At 42.5% G+C, this 18,590-nt stretch overlaps 1 protein-coding gene across 4 annotated transcripts in view; it reads left to right on the top strand.

Moving 5' to 3' along the window:
• The window catches only part of ABR (ABR activator of RhoGEF and GTPase), a 608,507-nt gene that overhangs the window by 384,471 nt on the left and 205,446 nt on the right, over positions 1 to 18,590 (top strand). For all 4 annotated transcript variants that reach the window (XM_077480318.1, XM_077480319.1, XM_077480320.1 and 1 more), the window contains one exon: positions 12,476 to 12,661. In XM_077480318.1, the coding sequence (XP_077336444.1) occupies positions 12,476 to 12,661 (186 nt within the window). The remainder of the gene's footprint in view (positions 1 to 12,475; positions 12,662 to 18,590) is intronic.

Raw genomic sequence — 18,590 nt, 5'->3', positions numbered from 1 at the left:
TAATGAGATCAGTCCATGCCTTACCACAAGAGGAGTGTTATAAGTCGATGATGTGTGCAGTTTTTTATCTCTGTTTCATGTAATACTAATTAATCTTTTGGGCTGCTACATCTCTCTCTCTCCCTAAGCTAAACTACGTTTTGTGGAGTGTTCAGGGTGGATTTGATTTAAATCAAGTCGTTTAAATCACAATTTAAGTCACTAGTAAAAAAGGCTTGATTTAAATCATAATTTTTAAAGAGCAACTGTCTTCTCTGTCCTACAGCGGCTCCTCTAACCCGCTGTTGACTCACCGAAAGTCCCATTCAGTTCAATGGGACAGCTGGTGATGCGGCAGTGACACAGCAAGGTGTGGGACATGGCAGCAGGTGAGTGGATGCCCATTAATAGGCGCTGCCACGATGGATCTGAAATGACTGGTGCTCTTTAAATGTAAGGACTCAATCTTGATGGTAGTTAGTCTTTAATATTTGCAAACAAAATGAAGGCTTCCTATTTAGAATATTAAGCTGTCAGGTTAGTAAAACAGCGATATCAGAACTGATTTAATCATACAGTTTGTAGTGTACATAGATTTGAAAAACAATGGGATTAAGGAATATTCCTGAACTTTGTTTTATCTCATGGTCACTGTGAAATTGTGTGAATGCATCAATGCTACGTTATCGCAGCTTGGATTCATTGAATGAGTTTAACAAAAATGTAAATATTGCAGCAATATTGCAGAATATACAGCCTCATGCTACATAACTAAGCTCCATTTCATGCTGAATAAACGAAATTATTAATGTATCTTAAATAGAAATCCGTCTTTAGATAGATTTTTACTCCAAAGTCTTTTATTAAAATACATTTGATTTAGATATAAAAAAAGGAATTTAAATTAAAATCCTATTTAAAAAAAATTGTTTTATTTTTATCTACCCTGGGAGTATTTTATGTATGGCATCTAGGATTTTTTTTTACATAATTCTGCCTTTCTCAGTGTCAAGAAGTGCTTAAAGTCTTCCTTTTTCCAAAAAAACGAAAAGGTGAACTTGTATTGCACACCATTTGGGCATGGTTAATCTCTGGTTAGACAAACAGAAAAATGAGTGGACATACGGCCATACCCCAGAAGAGCTCACACAAGCCTTATTTTATGTCGCAGGGTTAAGCTTAGAGACTGAACTTTACATGCAGTGTATGAGGAAGCAATACAAATATAAAGGAAAAAACAATAAAATGCAACAGTACCAGTACCAATTTGTACGATATAATGAAAAGTCCAAAACATGCTGTGCAGCTTGTAAACCAAACTGGATCCAGATGACTGGAACAATATCACGCACACAAGAAGTGCCACTGCATGGTGTAGTAATGGATAGCTTAATTAAAAACAATAAGTAATGCATTCACATGTATATAAGCATAATAAGCTCATAAACATAGGAAGTGAGTGAAGCTCTAAGATTCTCCCCTTCATGACCTGCGGTACGAGGCGCTCTTTGGCGAGGGTCATCCTAGAAATAGTTGCGCTGTTAGAATCCGTTAGCATAGTCTGCGGTCAAGCAAAGATGTTTTGCTCCTTCTACTTCTGGGTAGAATTGCTTGTCTGAAATACTTTTCGGGGAAGCTCTCTTTCTTCTCCATGCTTTCTGTTTAGATTTATCTGCGCAACCAAACCTTTGCATTATTTATTACTATTTGCTGCAAGTTATTAGAGATATTAGTTATTAAACTGTTTAGAACTGCACTTTTGATATTGTGATAAAGAAATGAATGTCTGTTGGTAGGATGAAAGACCTCCGCAGGGGTTACTAAAGTCATAATGTATGAAAGCCATTTGCAGCTCAGCTAATTTTCTCATGCTCTTTCCAAAGACCTAAGTCCCATGTCTTTCTGCTGCTCAGTTCTTCTGTTATCAGCATGATAACTTCTGACAAGTTCTGCGACAACCAAGCTAAAACCAGCAAGAAATTTGTGCTGAGGTGGGTTCTATAAATTGGCAGAGAGCTGGTCTATTCAGAGCGTAGCTCTGCACATTCCTTCCTTCCTCTGCCTATGTGGGGGGGAGGGGGGTGCCTTTCCTCCAATCAGCTCTCACATAGTATATGCCAAGAATCCACTCCCAGTTCTGAACAGGAAGAAAAAAATCTAATACGATGTGCACTTTCTAAAGAATATAGCAAGCTGAAGACAGACAATGTACATGTAAAACGTATGTAGGGAGATTTGTTTCATCTCTGTGTATCATCTGAGGCAGTTCACTTCACTGGGTATATGTGAGGGTTTACATCCACTTTTAAGGCCCTCCTGTTTAATTGCTTTTGAAATTCAACATAAAGCGTTGATAATGTATATTAGTCATGAAGCTGTTTGCCCAAGATGTGTTGTCTTTCTCTCTAAAAAGGTTTCCTTGCATCTAACCAATTTTATAACCAGCAGCTGTGCTTCTAAAACCACGTCATCTTTTAGTGAAGAGGAGCCACAGAGTAAAGTTCCACACCTAGCGGGACTAGAAAATATGTGCTTTCTTTGACGGCAATAGCAAAAAACTGATTGCAGCTCTACCAGCTCTGATTTTCTTTTCTTTTTTTTCCTTTTTTTTTTTTTAAGCCCAACAGTAAAGTCTCTAAAAGTGGCCATAAAGCTTACAATTTGATTTGTAGAAATATCCTTTAAATCTACCTGCAACTATATAGCATGAGGGCTACATGATCAGTAAAAAAAAGTGAATTAATTATTTAGGTCTCTGGTGCCTAACGCACAGCTCACCATCACTCTGTGTGGCCTGCTATGTTCTCTGCTGGTTCTATTGGGGAACTTTTAAATGGGAATACATGGCACGTGATGCATCAGCCACACAGGAGAAGTGAAGAAGGCTTGTGGCTGATTCCAGTGTCCTTCTGTCACTCCGCTGAAATCTTGCAATGCAGAACTGACAGTGGGGTACTGGCTAGTGAACCACATACCAATGCAGCCCAACCAGAATAGAGGTGTTCTTCAGCCATTTGGATTGCAGTTTTGAAAAGAACTCTGCTTTATTTCCTTTTAGCAGAAGAATCTACACTGATGGGGCATGTAACAAGTAAGGCCCTCTGAATTCCTCTTGTATTGAATTGTATGGTAATTGTACTGTTTGCCCTAACATTGTAAAGTGCTGCTCAAACTGTTGGCGCTATATAAATCCTGTATCTAATAATGTGGCTGGAAGGCTGAATTTGTGGACATACAAGGAGGAGGGGGGGTGGAGGGTTGTACCTAATATGGGAGCACAGTTTGGGGGGTTGCGGGTTAGGGTTGTACCTGATGTGGGAGCACACATTGGGGGGGGGGGGAGAGTTAGGGTTATATTTTATTGTGGGAGCACACTTGAGGGTGAGGATGGAGGGTTGTACCTGATATGGGAGCACACTTTGGGGGGGGTCGGGGTTAGGGTTGTACCTGATGCGGGAGCACACTTTGAGGGGGTTGCGGGTTAGGGTTGTAACTCGGGGGGGGGGGGGGGGGTTAGGGTTGTGCCTGATGTGGGAGCACACTGGAGGGGGGATCTGAACATGATGTGGGAGCACACTAGAGGATGGAGGGTTGTACCTGATATGGGGGCACACTTTGGGGGGTTACGGGTTAGGGTTGTAACTGATAAGGGGAGCACACATTGGGGGTAGGGTTGCCAGATCATCCCTTTAATCCAGCACACACATTAATTACACAGGTTCTGTGGCTGATTAAGGTGGTAATTAAACTCACTTGGTGCCTTATCTGCATTAAATTAGCCTCAGATCCTGTGTAATTCATATGTGTCCTGGATTAAAGGGATGATGTGGCAACCCTAATTGGGGGGGGAGCACACTGGAGGTGGGATCTGAACATGATGTGGGAGCACTAAAACAGGAAATTTGTGCCTGATGTGGGAGTAAGGACACTGGGGGGGGGGGGGGGGGGAGGAAATTGTATCTGATTTTTTAGCACACTGGGTGGGGGGGATTTGTAGCTAATGTGGAGGCACACTTGGGGGGAAATGGTAGCAGATGTGGGGGCACCCTTTGAGTGGGGATTTGTAAATGATGTGGTCAATAAACCCTTAGGCCCCCAATCACACGAGAGATCTGATTGGGTTTGGCTATCTGTTTTTCAACATGCTTGTTACTGCAAGCCCAATACATTGCGTTGCACTGGTGCTTTAGGTTGTTATTCAATGTGGCGCACTGCATAACAATATACAGTAGTGCACTACCATGTGCTGCATCGGGGAAAAAAAGGTATAGGTTTGTTTTTTTGCTCCGTCTCTGTGCACACATTCACACATGACACAATGCACAGAAACCAAGAAGTGTAAATGGGCCCTAAGAGAGAATTTACTTAAGGGTCCTTTCACACGGACAGGTCCGTGATGATCCGCCCCATGAACATCCACTTGCTCCATCAATCCTCGCTGAGCAGGAAGATGACAGGTCCGTCTCTGCACACTGCGAGATCGGATGAGGACGGACCGCAGAGTCCGTCGTCACCCGATCCAATCCTCAGACAGATGGAAAAGAAAGTTTTTACTCCGTCACACTTTTTCGGATCGGAGAGGGTCAGATGTCAGCGGACATGTCACCGCTGACATCCGACGTTCCATAGAGGTCTATGGAGCATCCGTTCAGGTCCACCTAAAAGACTGACAGGCGGACCTGAATGGATCATTTGTGTGAAAGAGGCCTTACTTTTGGAGAAGTTGCTTGCTTCCTGCCTACAAGACAGGCAGCTAAGGGATATACTGTATATTTAATGGGACAGTGGTTTTAAAAAAAAATAAAAATTAAAAGCCTGATGGATTTTTAATCATTCCCTATTCAATCCAAAACATCCTGAAAGGATAGAATGAATTATAGAGTTCTGTGCTAATCCTATGCTGCACAGTACTGAGGCTGGTTTCTGTCGCCTTGTTCATTACTGGTGTATCAGATCAGGGGCATTTATACCTCTGGGTGGATCACTTAAACTGTTTTTTTTTCTTGGTTAAAAATATAACATAAATTAAAAGGCATACTTGGGGATTTGTAGACCACATTGTAGCTGAACACAGAACACACCCTCCCTTTAGAACTTAAGACGGCAATAGCTGGCCTTTTTTTTTTCCTTTTTAATCCAATAATTTTTAGATCAAAAACCTACACAGAAATGTGCTCCAAACCTGGGCAGCAGAGGGTACCGAGAGATCTGGTAGTCTGTTGTGTATCGGAGACAAACTGAAGTTATATATGGGCTAAAAACAATGCAAAAATGAGAGCTTCCAAGCTTCAAAAGAGCTCATTTCCATGGAAAAGGGAGTATTTTGCTGCATGCTACATTGAAACAAAGTAGTCAAGGAGAAAGCGCAATGGGTCCCAAGAGTACAGATGAGAAGAGTATGGATGAAAGAAAAATCTGTGTTTCCCATGGCAGCCAATCAGACGTTTTCTTTAATCTTCCAATCTGTATTAGAAACTGCCAGAATCTAACCCTAAAATCGTAAAAGTAGTATATAGTTGTACATTTATTAAACTGAGGAGTTTTATCTTGGTTCAGTTCTCTGCAGATCTCCTCTGCAGTCTGTTTACAAAGCTGAGAATTTCTGTTCTCAGAGAGAGAACAGAAATTAGCCCTGGTTCACGTTGCCAAATCGGTGGCTATTGCCGGCAATGGCACCGTCCGAAATGGTGCAACGCTGACTTTGTAGCGCCACAACGATTCCCAAAAGTAGTTTTTGTGCTACTTTTGGCGACTTCGGGGTGTGCTTTCAATAGACATCTGTACAGGAACCAACACAGATGTCTCTGAAATTGCCCCCAACCCCCCTCCCCCCCCCCAAAGTTGGGACTATATGAAATTCAGCTGAAAATGCACAATTTCAATCCCGCATGCCAGTGTGAACCCAGGCTAAAAGGGGGTGGGCTGCTTGTGATCTCAAGAGATATTGTGAGATTACAGTGCAGCGGAGTTTAAAAAGTGCCGCCAAAGTTAAAAAGAACACCTAATTACATGAAAATGATAAGCATTTGTGTTGTGAGTAGATAATAAACTGTCTGTCTCTATAGGATACATAGAGACACATAGCGAAATATATATATCATGGGTCCCAGAAGACTGTGGGACCATTCACAAAGCGCAGCACGGCTCGTGCATGGGCAGTAGGAAACCGCTGCCAGTTTCCCATACTCAAGATACCGGTGTTCCTTCAGATTAGGTAATGGAAGTGACTTTCCGTCAGCTGTGCATGCGCTCCACTGCTACCAGGTTTGCTAATCTGACAGAACGCCAGCAGTGAGAAGAAGGCAGCGGACATTTTACTACACCCAGCTACGTCTTGAATGTCACAGTAATTTTAGCAATAAATTGAGTGCGTATAAATAAATATAGTATATTGATATCTGTGATGCTGTTTTCATGTTTCATTTTGAAAACCTAACGGGGTGTACTAACATGGCCTCCGCCACCTTCCTACTGCTGGCATCCAGCTTCTTTCAAAATGTAACATCCAAACAGAATCACAGACGTCAACATGCTATATTTATTTATAGTCGCTTACTTTATTGCTAAAATTACAGTGAAATTCAAGATTTAGCTGGGTGTACTAAGATGTCCGCTGACGCTTCTTCTGACTGCGTGTGTTCTGTTAGAGGAGTAAACCTGGTAGCAGTGGGCACATGGGCAGGTGATGGAACATCAATTCTGTTACCTATTCTGACAGTTCGCCCATTCTGACGGAACCCCGGCGCCCGAGCCGAATGAAGAATTAGCTCGGGTGAGGACATCACTAAATCCCTGAACAGGTAAATGCCCTTCTAATAAAAGTCATCAGCTACAGTATTTTGTACCTGCTGACTTTTATTTTTTGTGGGGGGGGGACTGGAGCTGATGTTTCTATAAATACGTATGACCAGTTCACCTAGGAAATGTAGTGAGTTGGAGGAGTGTGTAGAGTTCCTAGCACTGCCTTGTCTATGGGGGAAGAACTTTGCTCAGACAAGTTTTTTAGGTAGGTGGGTCAAGCTGTCCACTTTCCGCTATTTGCTACAGCTGCCATAGACTTTAATTACCAGTCTGGCTGAAAACCGTCAGTGTGCGCACCGTTGGTCCGCAGCCAACTGTAGGTCAGATTTTGATAAATGAGCTCCAAAGGCAACACTTCAACATATAATAGAAGTAATCTGTCCATTGTACCTGCTAGTGTTCTTTTATATTTTGGCAAAATGAATATGTCCTTGCTACAAGCGACGTCACCTTTTTGCTTTGCGACAGTTTTCTCCAATATACTGAAAGGCAAATCTACTTCTATAACTTGGAAGCTGTTAACAAGTAATATACTTAAAATAGAACGTCTTTTATTTTTCCTATGTTGTGCCTTACCATGCTTTTGATCTAGCTTCAGTGTGTTGCTTGAAGTGAATGTTCTACAAGTAAATAGCTCTGGGCAATCATAGAATCTGTGCTGACAGCCGGGAACATAAGCCGCTCTGGTGCTTGCTACCTATAGATGCATCTCATTTGGATGTTTCTATTTCTATGGAAACAATGTAATAAGTTAGCAAAGCATTGCTGATATTTTTATTAATCCTTTTACTTTAGACTTCAATCCTAGTCTTCCTAGTCTTATACTCACCTTTCCTCGCAAATGCCAAATCGCTGCTGTGCAGCCCCGGGCAGCCACACAGCCAACTGTGCATGCATGGGAAAATCGTATTCATTACTTTATAGAGCTTTTCTATTCTGCGTCCCATTGGATGAAGCCTTTCCATAGAAATGAATGGGATTTTTCCTGCCCGTGCACAGAAGTAGTAAAGAGTCGGTGGCAGCAGCTGTATGGTGAGGCAAGTTGACTGTTAAAATTTAGGGGTGAAAGTAAGTGGCAAAAGTAGAGTTAGACTTAAAGAGGTTGTAAAGTCAGAAGGTTTTTAACCGCTTGCCAACCAGCCGCCCTAATTATACTGCGACAAGGTGGCACAATCCCGCGAATCGCCGTAGTGGTACATCGGCTCGAGAACTCACTATTGTGGGCACTCCCATTGGCCAGCGATCGTTCCCTGCAGAATGGGGATCTGCCTGTGTAAACAAGGCAAACCTCTGTTCTGACAGGGGAGATCACACAGATCCTGTCTTTCTTCTAAGCAGGAAGATGGATCTGTGTGTTCCCCAGTCACACAGTCTCCCATACAGTTAGAGCTTTCACACTAAAAGCGCCCGGGCATCTGTGGTAAAGCGGCACTTATTTTGGCGCCGCTTTACCGTCGTTTTAGCGATCCTTTTCGGCCGCTAGTGGGGTGGTTTTAACCTCCACTAGCAGCCAAAAAGGGGTTAAATCCACAATCCGCAAAACGCTGCTGCATCGGCGCTTTGCCGGAGGTATGGTGGTACTGCCCCATTGTTTTCAATGGCCAGTGGTGGTGGAAGAGCAGTGTATTCACCACTGCAAAGAAGCTGCTGGCAGGACTTTGTAACGCCCTGCCATCGCAGCACCCCAGTGTGAAAGAACTTGGGCCTTCACACTGGTTTTGCAGCTGAGGCTTTTTTCAGGCTCTATGCAGACGCTATTTTTAGCAGTGTAGCACCTAAAAAAACGCCTCCAGTGTGAAAGGGGTCTTAGAAAACACCTGCAGGGAACACATTTAACCCCTTGATCACCCCTAATTTGAACCCCTTCCCAGCCAGTGTCATTAGTACAATAATGCTGCATATTTTAGCACTGATTTACTGTAATAATGTCACTGATTCCCAAAAAAGTGTCAAAAATGTCAGGTGTCCGATTTGTCCGGTGCAACGTTGCAGTCCCGCTAAAAATCACTGATCTCCGCTACTACTAGTAAAAAAATAATAATAAAAATGGCATAAATCTATCCCCTGATTTGTAGACTTTTGCGCGAACCAATTTTTCTTTTTATCAAAAATATGTAGCAGAATACATATCGGCCTAAACTGATATATATATATATATATATATATATATATATATATATATATATATATATTAGAGGTCGACCGATATATCGGCCGATATTTGCAGTTTTTTAATTAATCGGCATCGGCCGATTGAGCTGATAAAAAGGCCGATTTAGCGAGACTTGGAAATGACTCCTGTACTAGAAGTCAGTGTAAGTTGCCTGAGTCATCATAGAAACATCTTTCCTCCTCTCTGGGCAGTCTGCCAAGAAAAGAACAAAATGATACAATGTTTACACTTGAATGAATGAACTCATCTCTGTGTGTAAAAGTTCTCAGTTTAACCATTTAAAGACTAAATCTTTTCTGACACTTGTTGCTTACAAGTAAAAGTCCTGTATTTTCTGCCAGAAAATCACTTAGACCCCCCAAAAAGTATATATATATTTTTTTAGCAGAGATCCTAGGGAATAAAATAGTGGTTGTTGCAATATTTTATGTCACACGGCATTTGCGCAGAGGTCTTTCAAATGCATTTTTTGGGGGGGGGGGGGGGGGGGGGAATACACTAAATGATTTAAAAAAAAAAAAAAACTAAAACAGTAAAGTTAGTCCATTTTTTTTTTTTTTTTGTCCAAAAGTTTTGAGTACTTGTTTTTATTTTATAGGCTGCTTGCACACTGGAGCGGGCAGGCGTTGATGGTAAAATGTTGCTAGTTTTAGCAGCGCTTTACCATCATTTTAGCGGTGCTATTCGGGTGCTAGTGGGGCGCATATAATCCAGCTAGCGGCCGAAGAAGAGGTTAAATGCGCCCATGAAGCACCGCTGCCAAATCGCATTGCATGCGCTTGGGCAGTGGTGCCCATTAATATCAATGGGCAGGAGTGGTGGAGAAGTGGTATACACCACTCCAAACGTGCTGCTTGCAGGACTTTTTTTTTTTTTTTTTTTTTTTTTAACATCCTGCCAGCACATCGCCTCAGAGAAAAACCCATATCGGTCGACCTCTAATATATATATATATATATATATAATATGAATTTATTTTTTATTGGGAAATGTTTTATAGAAGAAAGTAAACGTTTTTTGATTTTTTTTTTCAAAATTGTCACTTTTTTTTGGTTTATAGTGCAAATTGTCAGTTAAAGCGACGCAGTGCCGCCATGTAAAAAAATGGCCTGGTCAAGAAATGGGTAAATCCTTCTAGGGCTGAAGTGGTTAATCTTATTGCATTCTATACATTAAAGCGTAAGTAAACCCATAGATTTAACGGTTTAAAATGGTTACATTTCTGGCATGTGCCTGGGATGTAACTGTCACATTGGCTATGCTCCGAACCAAACTATCAAACCATCCAATGGCTGAAGTCAGATGTGTTCCATAAAAATGAATGGAATGTCCATCTCTTTGCTGAGTGGGTAGTGCATCTCTATACTACAGCACAACATCCTGGCTCCACACCAGTTCAAAACATTACTTGCCAATGCGCAGACCTGGGCGGATCAACGCAGCTGATAACTGCAGGATGATCAAACTTGCGAAGCCCACACACATTGCAAAAGAAAAGAAGCCTCCAATAGCGTAATAAAGTTTCAGCAAACTCTTTAATCAAATAAAACCAATTCCAGTGCACTCACATGAACTTCATGAAAAATTAGCCAAATCACATAAAACTCCACATCACGCTTGAACTTCTTTTTAAACTTCTATGCTGGGGCATTGATGGTCACAGCGGACCCCGGATTATACAAGTGATCGAATTGCTTCTCATCCCTCCTTATTTGCCGCACTCGCTCTGTTTCAACAGTCCAGTAGCGGTTGGAGCGTCCTGTGTACTTCCCTTCACTCCCTCCGTCCACCAGTAACCATACACAGCCCAATGCTCTAGATTAGTAATGCAATACGTTCGCCAGATAGCGTTGGGCTGTGTGCGGTTACTGGTGGACGGAAGGAGTTTAGAGGGTTAAAAGCCTTATTAGCCAAGCACGAAAGTGTTTGGCTTAATAGGTGGTGAGTGCATTCACATTGGGGGATTCACGGTCACTGAAGGTGTGGTGAAGGAAAAACCTGCAAGACAAAGGCATAATGAGCTAGTATGCATAGCATACTGTTTGGGTAGCATACTAGCTCATTATGAATTACTTACCTGAGATCGAAGCCCCTGCAGCCATCCTTGTACACTGCTCCAGCAGCCGACATAGCTCCCACAGTAACTTCCGGGTATATCGGTGCTGAGATTGGCCGGTGGCGCGATGACGTCACTCCCGTGCATGCGCGTGGGAGCCGCCGGTAACGGCACGCTCACTGAAGCAATGGGCATGTACGTTCACGTAGACACATGCAAATACAGGGGATATCTCCAAATCCCCAGATATTCAGGGTAGCTACAGGTAAGCCTTATTATAGGCATACCTGTAGTAAGGGTTTACAACCACTTTAAAAGCATGAAGTGTCACTTTTGTCTGCTGCTTTATCCCTGTGCTATCAGCATGAATCACTTCTGACGATTTTTCCTGACGCCCAGAGAAAAAAAGGTGATGGGGAGAGATGTTCCGCACATGGCCTGTGATTGACAGCCTCAGCTCTGTTCCTGTGAGCTATGTGAAGAGGGTGTCTCCCTTCCCTCCAATCAGCTCCCAGAGCTCTTCTCACTGAGCTCTGCAGAATGTGACGAACTTCATCTCTCCGCCCCTTTTTTTTCTGAACTGGCAAGCTTAAAAATTCAGCACTGAATGGATGTAGAGAAGACTACAAATAGACAGATACAACTTATGTAGATGGATTTGTTTCATCTCTGTGCATCACCTGAGGATAGTCTCTTCACTGGGTATATGTAAGGGTTTGCAACTAATTTAAGCCTGCCATATATGGCTTTAATTTCATCCGATTCTTCCAGAATTAGCCGAAATCCATCTGTGGATAACCCTGTCAGCAGCACCTAGCTTGACAAATTTGAAAAATTTAATGAGTTGGGTACAAAACTATTGGCCAAATAAGTGACTGCATCCAATCAGATGCAGTCACTGTTCGGGTATTCTGTAAGCCACAGGTGCTGGTTGTCAGAACATAATAGCCAGCAGTGAGGATTCCTTCATAATGTTGTTTGGCATGGTCTCTTATGCTGGCCATACACTATATGAAAAATCGTCTAAAATTCGTCATTTAGACTGTTTGTTTTTTGCCCAGTTAATGGGCACAAAACGATAAATTAAAAAGTTAATGTGTTTCCTGTCCAAACTGTCTGCACTAGGTATATGTAAAAAAAGAAACAAAAAATGCATTCATGTCCACTGAACAATTTATTGGTCATTACATGATGGCACTATCTTTTGCGCTCACGGGTGAATGTTCGTTTTTCAAAAATGGGTTTGGCTGATTTTCCGTATAGTGTATGGCCAGCATTAGATTTCTCTTGTTTAGCCAAACGTCTGAACAAGAGAAATGTATACATTACACTATAAATTGCCTTGGCAGTTTTATCTGTCTGTAGTCCGCAAATAATCACAGTTTAGTCTCAGTATTTTCATGAATATACATAATGGAATGAAGCATACTCCTATTACATATTGTTGTTTTTATTCTATTTTTCAGCCCATGAAGCCACTAAAGGCCACTGCCACGACGTCGCAGCCTGTTTTAACCATGCAACAAATAGATGCCATTTTTTACAAAGTCCAAGATATCTACGAAATCCATAAGGACTTTTATGACAACCTTTATCCTTGTGTTCAGGAGTTTGACAACAAGACAACTGTTGGGCACCTCTTTCAGAAACTGGTAAGATAAAAAAATGTTCACGTTAATTATTCTGGCTTCATAAATCCTGCAGATTTCATCAGTACATATAAAGGTTCCATTAAACATTATATACATTTTGGTTGTGAACTTGCATGAGCTTTCCTTCTTATGCATTTAGTCAATCACAATGATACAAAGGTGGCTATGGACACAAACTGCATGAGACTCCAAGGGTCAGGCAGAGCAGGCAAGTGGGCAGACAAATTATTGTCGCTGTCTGGTTTAGGAGATCAAACCATATATAAGCAGCACTCGGTTTCCAATGGGGAGAAAAAATAAACAGTTTTAAGGGTCTGAAATGCTCTGCCTTTAGAAACTGTAGGAAAGGTTTTACATAGTACAAGAAAACTAAGTGTCCTTTCACATGGGCTTTCCAATCAGGTCCACTCGATCTGGTCAGTTTTTCAGTCTGACCTGACCGGAGCCTCCTTCACTCCTATGGAGCGGCGGATGTCAGCGGTGACATGTCCACTGGCACGCGATCCTTTTCCCCCAAAACCAGATGCATGAAGACCCTATATTCCATCCATCTGGCAGGTGGGATTGTATGAAAACGAACAGGCAATCTGTTTTTAACCGATCTCCCCATAGAGGAGATCGGGGCTCTGACAGGTCCGTCTCGGCGCAGTGAGCGGAGACGGACCTGTCATCCGCCTGCTCAGCAGGGCTCAGCGGATCTATCCCCTGCTGTGCAAAGTACGTTCGCCGGGTGGACCGCCCATGTAAAAGGACCCTTGGGCCCCGTTCACACCTGAGAGTTTTGAAGCCTGAAGCTACAAAACACCAGAGGGGAAAAAAATCAATTATTCTTTATGGAGATGGTTCACAACTCCACCCCAAAACGCCTGAAGCTCAAACAAGTTCTGGAACTTTTTTTAGGAAGATTTGGGCGTTTTTCTGCTTTTTACATTGGTGACCTTCTGACCTGTGCAAAATCGCGTCACAAAAAGGATCAAAATCGCACGACTTTCTGGCTGAAAACACTATTCTCAGGTTTGAATGAGGCCTAACACTTTTTATGGGTTATACTTGGTCCCAGACCACAAGCAGGTAAACTTTTTAATTGCCAACAGCAGCATACTAAATTACGAAAAAACAGGGAAAATTTGGGAATGCACACCCCACAACTACACCCGCAAGAGTGTTTTTCCTATTCCCAGTGTGTGGGCAAGCTCTTGGAAGTCAAGGCAGCAGCATGGTATTGCTAGGACTATTATTTTGTCTGTAGGAAAGTTAGAGAGTCCAGAAAGCAATTTTATGCGTGTGGAGAGGGACAGAAAGGTGTGGGAGATACAGTATCTCACAAAAGTGAGTACACCCCTCACATTTTTCTAAATATTTTATTATCTCTTCATGAGACAACACTGAAGAAATGACACTTTGCTACAATGTAAAGTAGTGAGTGTACAGCTTGCATAACAGTGTAAATTTGCTGTCCCCTCAAAATAACTCAACACACAGCCATTATTGTCTAAACCGCTGACAACACAAGCGAGTACACCCCTAAGTGAAAATGTCCAAATTGGACCCAATTAGCCATTTTCCTCCCCTATGTCACGTGTGACTTGTTAGTGTTACAAGGTCTCGGCTGGGAATAGGGAGCAGGTGTGTTAAATTTGGTGTTATCGCTCTCACTCTGTCATACTGGTCACTGGAAGTTCAACATGGGACCTCATGACAAAGAACTCTATGAGGATCTGAAAAAAAGAATTGTTGTTCTACATAAAGATTGCCAAGACCCTGAAACTGCAGAGGTTGAAGGGTTAGGGGGTCAGCCTGTCAGTGATCAGACCATATGCCACACGCTGCATCAAATTGGTCTGCATGGCTTTGCTGTCCTAGAAGAAAGCCTCTTCTAAAGATGATGTACAAGAAAGCCCACAAACAGTTTACTGAAGACAAGCAGACTAAGGACTTGGATTACTGGAACCATGTCCTGTGATCTGATGAGACCAAGATAAACTTATTTGATTCAAATGGTGTCATGCATGTGTGGTGGCAACCAGGTGAGGAGTACAAAGACAAGTGTGTTTGCCTACAGTCAAGCATGGTGGTGAGAGTGTCATAGTCTGGGGCTGCATGAGTGCTGTACAGTTCAGTGAGAGAACCATGAATGCCAACATGTACTGTGACATATTGAAGCCGAGCATAATCCCCTCCCTTCGGAGACTAGGCCGCAGGGCATTATTCCAACTTAACGACCCCAAACACACCCCCAAGATGACCAATGCCTTGCTAAAGGTGATGGACTGGCCAAGCATGTCTCCAGAACTAAACCTTATTGAGCATCTGTGGGGCATCCTCAAACGGAAGGTGGAGGAGCGCAAGGTCTCTAACATCCACCAGCTCCGTGATGTCATCATGAAGGAGTGGAAGAGGACTCCAGTGGCAACCTGTGAAGCTCTGGTGAACTCCATGCCCAAGAGGGTTAAGGCAGTGCTGGAAAATAATGGTGGCCACACAAAATATGGACACTTGGGCCCAATTTGGACATTTTCACTTAGGGGTGTACTCACTTTTGTTGTCAGAGGTTTAGACAACAAGGTTTTGATTGCGGTGCAGAAAAGGCACTGTGGTGTCAGTCCATTCAGGAAGTAAGGACCACACTGGATTCATAACAAGTTAGCAAGTATTTTTCTGCACTTGCGTTATTTTTAAATGGATAAATCATAGGAGGATATTAGAGAAATTTTATTTTTTCCCCCCTGACCTAAAGCAGATGGGCAGGTAGGCATGTTAACCCATTCCCTCCCACCCACCCCGGTGTCCCTTTAAAAAGTTCTGAATGCTGGGGGGCATGAAATATTGGCCAATCGCATGATCACTGTGCTTGCCTGTCACATGATCAGGAGCTGACGATCAAGAATTTTCACTCACAACCGCTGTGCTGGGACCGCGCTGTCAGCACAGAAATAGCGGCTGCCCAGCAACATATATGTGCAGCCAGTGGGTGTTACAGCACATAAAACCAGAAAAAATAAATAGTTGTGGAAGTCATCAATTTGGTGGTTCTGATGCGGATCTCGGTGGAGGTGGGTGTCACCACAAATAGTTATACCAACAAATATATGAAATGTGGAAAAAGACCACCTGCTTGGCTACCAGATCACATAGCAATATACATTTTTTTAATTCAGAATATAAAATAATGAGCAATGTGCTCATTTATATTATATTCTGTATTTTTGTGAACAATTTATATATATATATATATATATATATATATATATATATATATATATATATATAATATAATTTTTTTTTTTATATATATATTTTGTATTTTTGAATAAATCATTTTTATATTGATTTGTGATCCGGTAACCAAGCGGGTGTCTTTTTTTCAATTTTCATTTCTTTGTTGGGGTGGTATTAATATTAATATATATGCCTCCGCATATATGTGTTAGGTGCTCATAAAGGGGTTAAATGCATCTTTATATTTGCGACCAAAAAAAAAGTAAAAACAATCGAAATCCGGAGGTATTCGTTTGTATTTTTGCCCAAAATGCATATGTTCACCACCTGTGGCAAGGGTCTTTGTGTCTAAATCTTAGTCCCCTTTCGCACTGAGGCAGTTTTCAGGCGTTTTAGCGCTAGAAGTAGCACCTTAAAAAACCTCCTCCCATGCTGCCCGAATGTGAAAGCCGACTGCTTTTACAGTGGAGCGGTGCGTTTGCGGAGCGTTTAGAGAAAGTCCTCTAAGCAGCATCTTTGGGACAGTTACAGGGCAGTTGTATACAGCACTCTCAAAACACCCTGCCCATTGAAATTAATGGGCAGCACTTCCGAAGCACCGCAACATGGTCGCTTTTAACCCCTTCAGCCATTAGCGGGGGTTAAAAGCGCCCCGCTAGCGGCTGAAAAGCGCTGCTAAAATGAGCAGCACTTTAGCACTAACACTAAGACCCCTTTCACACCACACCGCCCATTGCGTCGGCGGTAAAACGCCGCTATTTTTGGCGGTGTTTTACCGCCGGATTTGCGGCGCATTTCGGCCGCTAGCGGGGTGCTTTTTCCCCCTGCTAGCGGCCGCGAAAGGGTTAAAACCGACGGCAATACGCCGCAATAGCGGAGTTTTGCCGGCAGTAATACAGCGCTGCCCCATTGATTTCAGTGGGGAGCAGCGGTGGAGGAGCGGTAAACACACCGCTCCTTCACCGCTCCAAAGAAGCTGCTCGCGGGACTTTTCCCTGACGTCCTGCCAGCGCACCGCTATAGTGTGAAAGCCCTCGGGGCTTTCACACTGCATACAATGGTGCAGCTTCTTTAGGGCGGATTGCAGGCGCTATTTCTAACGCTATAGCGCCTGCAAAACGCCCTGGTGTGAAAGGGGTGTTAGCCTTACACTACTACTAATACAGAGTAAAGACTTTGTTTAGACCAGAGCTTGTACTAGCATCAACCTGGCTGCACGAAGTAAAGGAAAACACTGAAAAATATGAATGCGGCCATTATATAAGGCCTTTCCTCTGAAAATATATTTTTTGCTTGTCTTGCTAACTCTGTGGCTTCAATGCTTTGAGTCCCTGGCCCAAACAGTTCTGACTTCACTCTGACATATTCCAGGTCAGTCACTCAAAGACACATAATGTATGACTACAATAAAAATGTATGTTTTGAAAGAATATCAGTAATATGAGTGTCTTTTTAGGCCAAAAGCCTATTAGTTGGTAGTTTGGGTACCATGCCACGTTTTCAATGCAAGGTTCTCAACCGATGGCCGATTCTAAGACAGATTTATTGGGCACAGTAGGGCTCAGTACATAGCCACAGATTTTTTTTTCTCATGGGGAAGTTTGTTTCTGACCACCTTGTATTAATCATTGCAATCCATTGAAGCTGGATGTTTTTCGGAAAGGAAACTAGACCATTATTGTGCAATTACCTAGCAGTGAATGTACTAAAAATGAATACAAATGGCCAGTCAAGTGTCTGTGATGAATACAAAAGATTTGAGCATCGCTCGTAACCGAGCAAAAATAAAAATCAGATTCCTTTGTCACAAATAGAGGTGCACTGACGCAGTTCATTTTTCCTTTTTTACCATAAAAGAGAAAGAGTTTAAAGTGTCACTAAACCCACATCATAAAAGCTATCAATAAATGATGTATTACATGCTGTTCATACTCAGTCACTATGAGATTTGTGTTCTGTATTCTGCAAAAAAACTGGTTGATGCTGCTGCTCTCTATCCCCACCTTCTGTTCATGTCCCCATTTAAGCTAGGGATTTGCAGCTGTGGTTCCAACTCTGCACATGCTCAGTTTTCAGTGAGTTTCTATGCTGAGTACTTCTTCCCTATAACATCTGAGCAGCCCATGTGACTATAGAGTCACACCTGTGGGTGTATACACAGTGGTAAATGACCGCTAACTCCCCACCTTGCCCACTCCCTCCCTCCCTATTGTGCCCACTCCCTCCCTCCCTATTGTGCCCACTAACCAGCTAAACACAATGGGGGAGGGATATTACATGTAGATTAATGGATTAACCTCCCACATATTCTAAGACACAGGTTGGAGGGGCATGACACAGCCTGTGACTGGCGGAAATTTGCCCTACCATTTTTCTTTCACGAAACAATAAAGATTTAATTTCAAATATATGTGTTTTGTTTTGAACATGTAACCAGCAGCAGAGGACTAGAAGCTCCTCCTGCTTATGTTTCCCTGCAGACAGGCTGGGAAAGATCTGGGTCATGTGACAGCTGTATATCCTCTCTATGACAAATGCAAATACTGATATAAAAATCATCCAATAGCTTTTATCATTAGCGGCGCTCCTGTCAAATTAAAATGACCGGACTAAAAAATATTTTTAAATGATAAAACAACCAAAATAATCATCTCTTAATAACGACATCAGATGGTGTTTTTAAGAGAAAAAGGAGAGTCCAGACACAGAT

The sequence above is a fragment of the Lithobates pipiens genome, unplaced genomic scaffold (assembly GCF_037356315.1).
Source record: "Lithobates pipiens isolate NorthernLeopardFrog02 unplaced genomic scaffold, aLitPip1_a1.2 Scaffold_16, whole genome shotgun sequence".
In the NCBI taxonomy this organism is placed as follows: Eukaryota; Metazoa; Chordata; class Amphibia; order Anura; family Ranidae; genus Lithobates; species Lithobates pipiens.
Note: the sequence above shows the minus strand (reverse complement) of the source record. Positions and strands in the feature narration are given on the sequence as shown.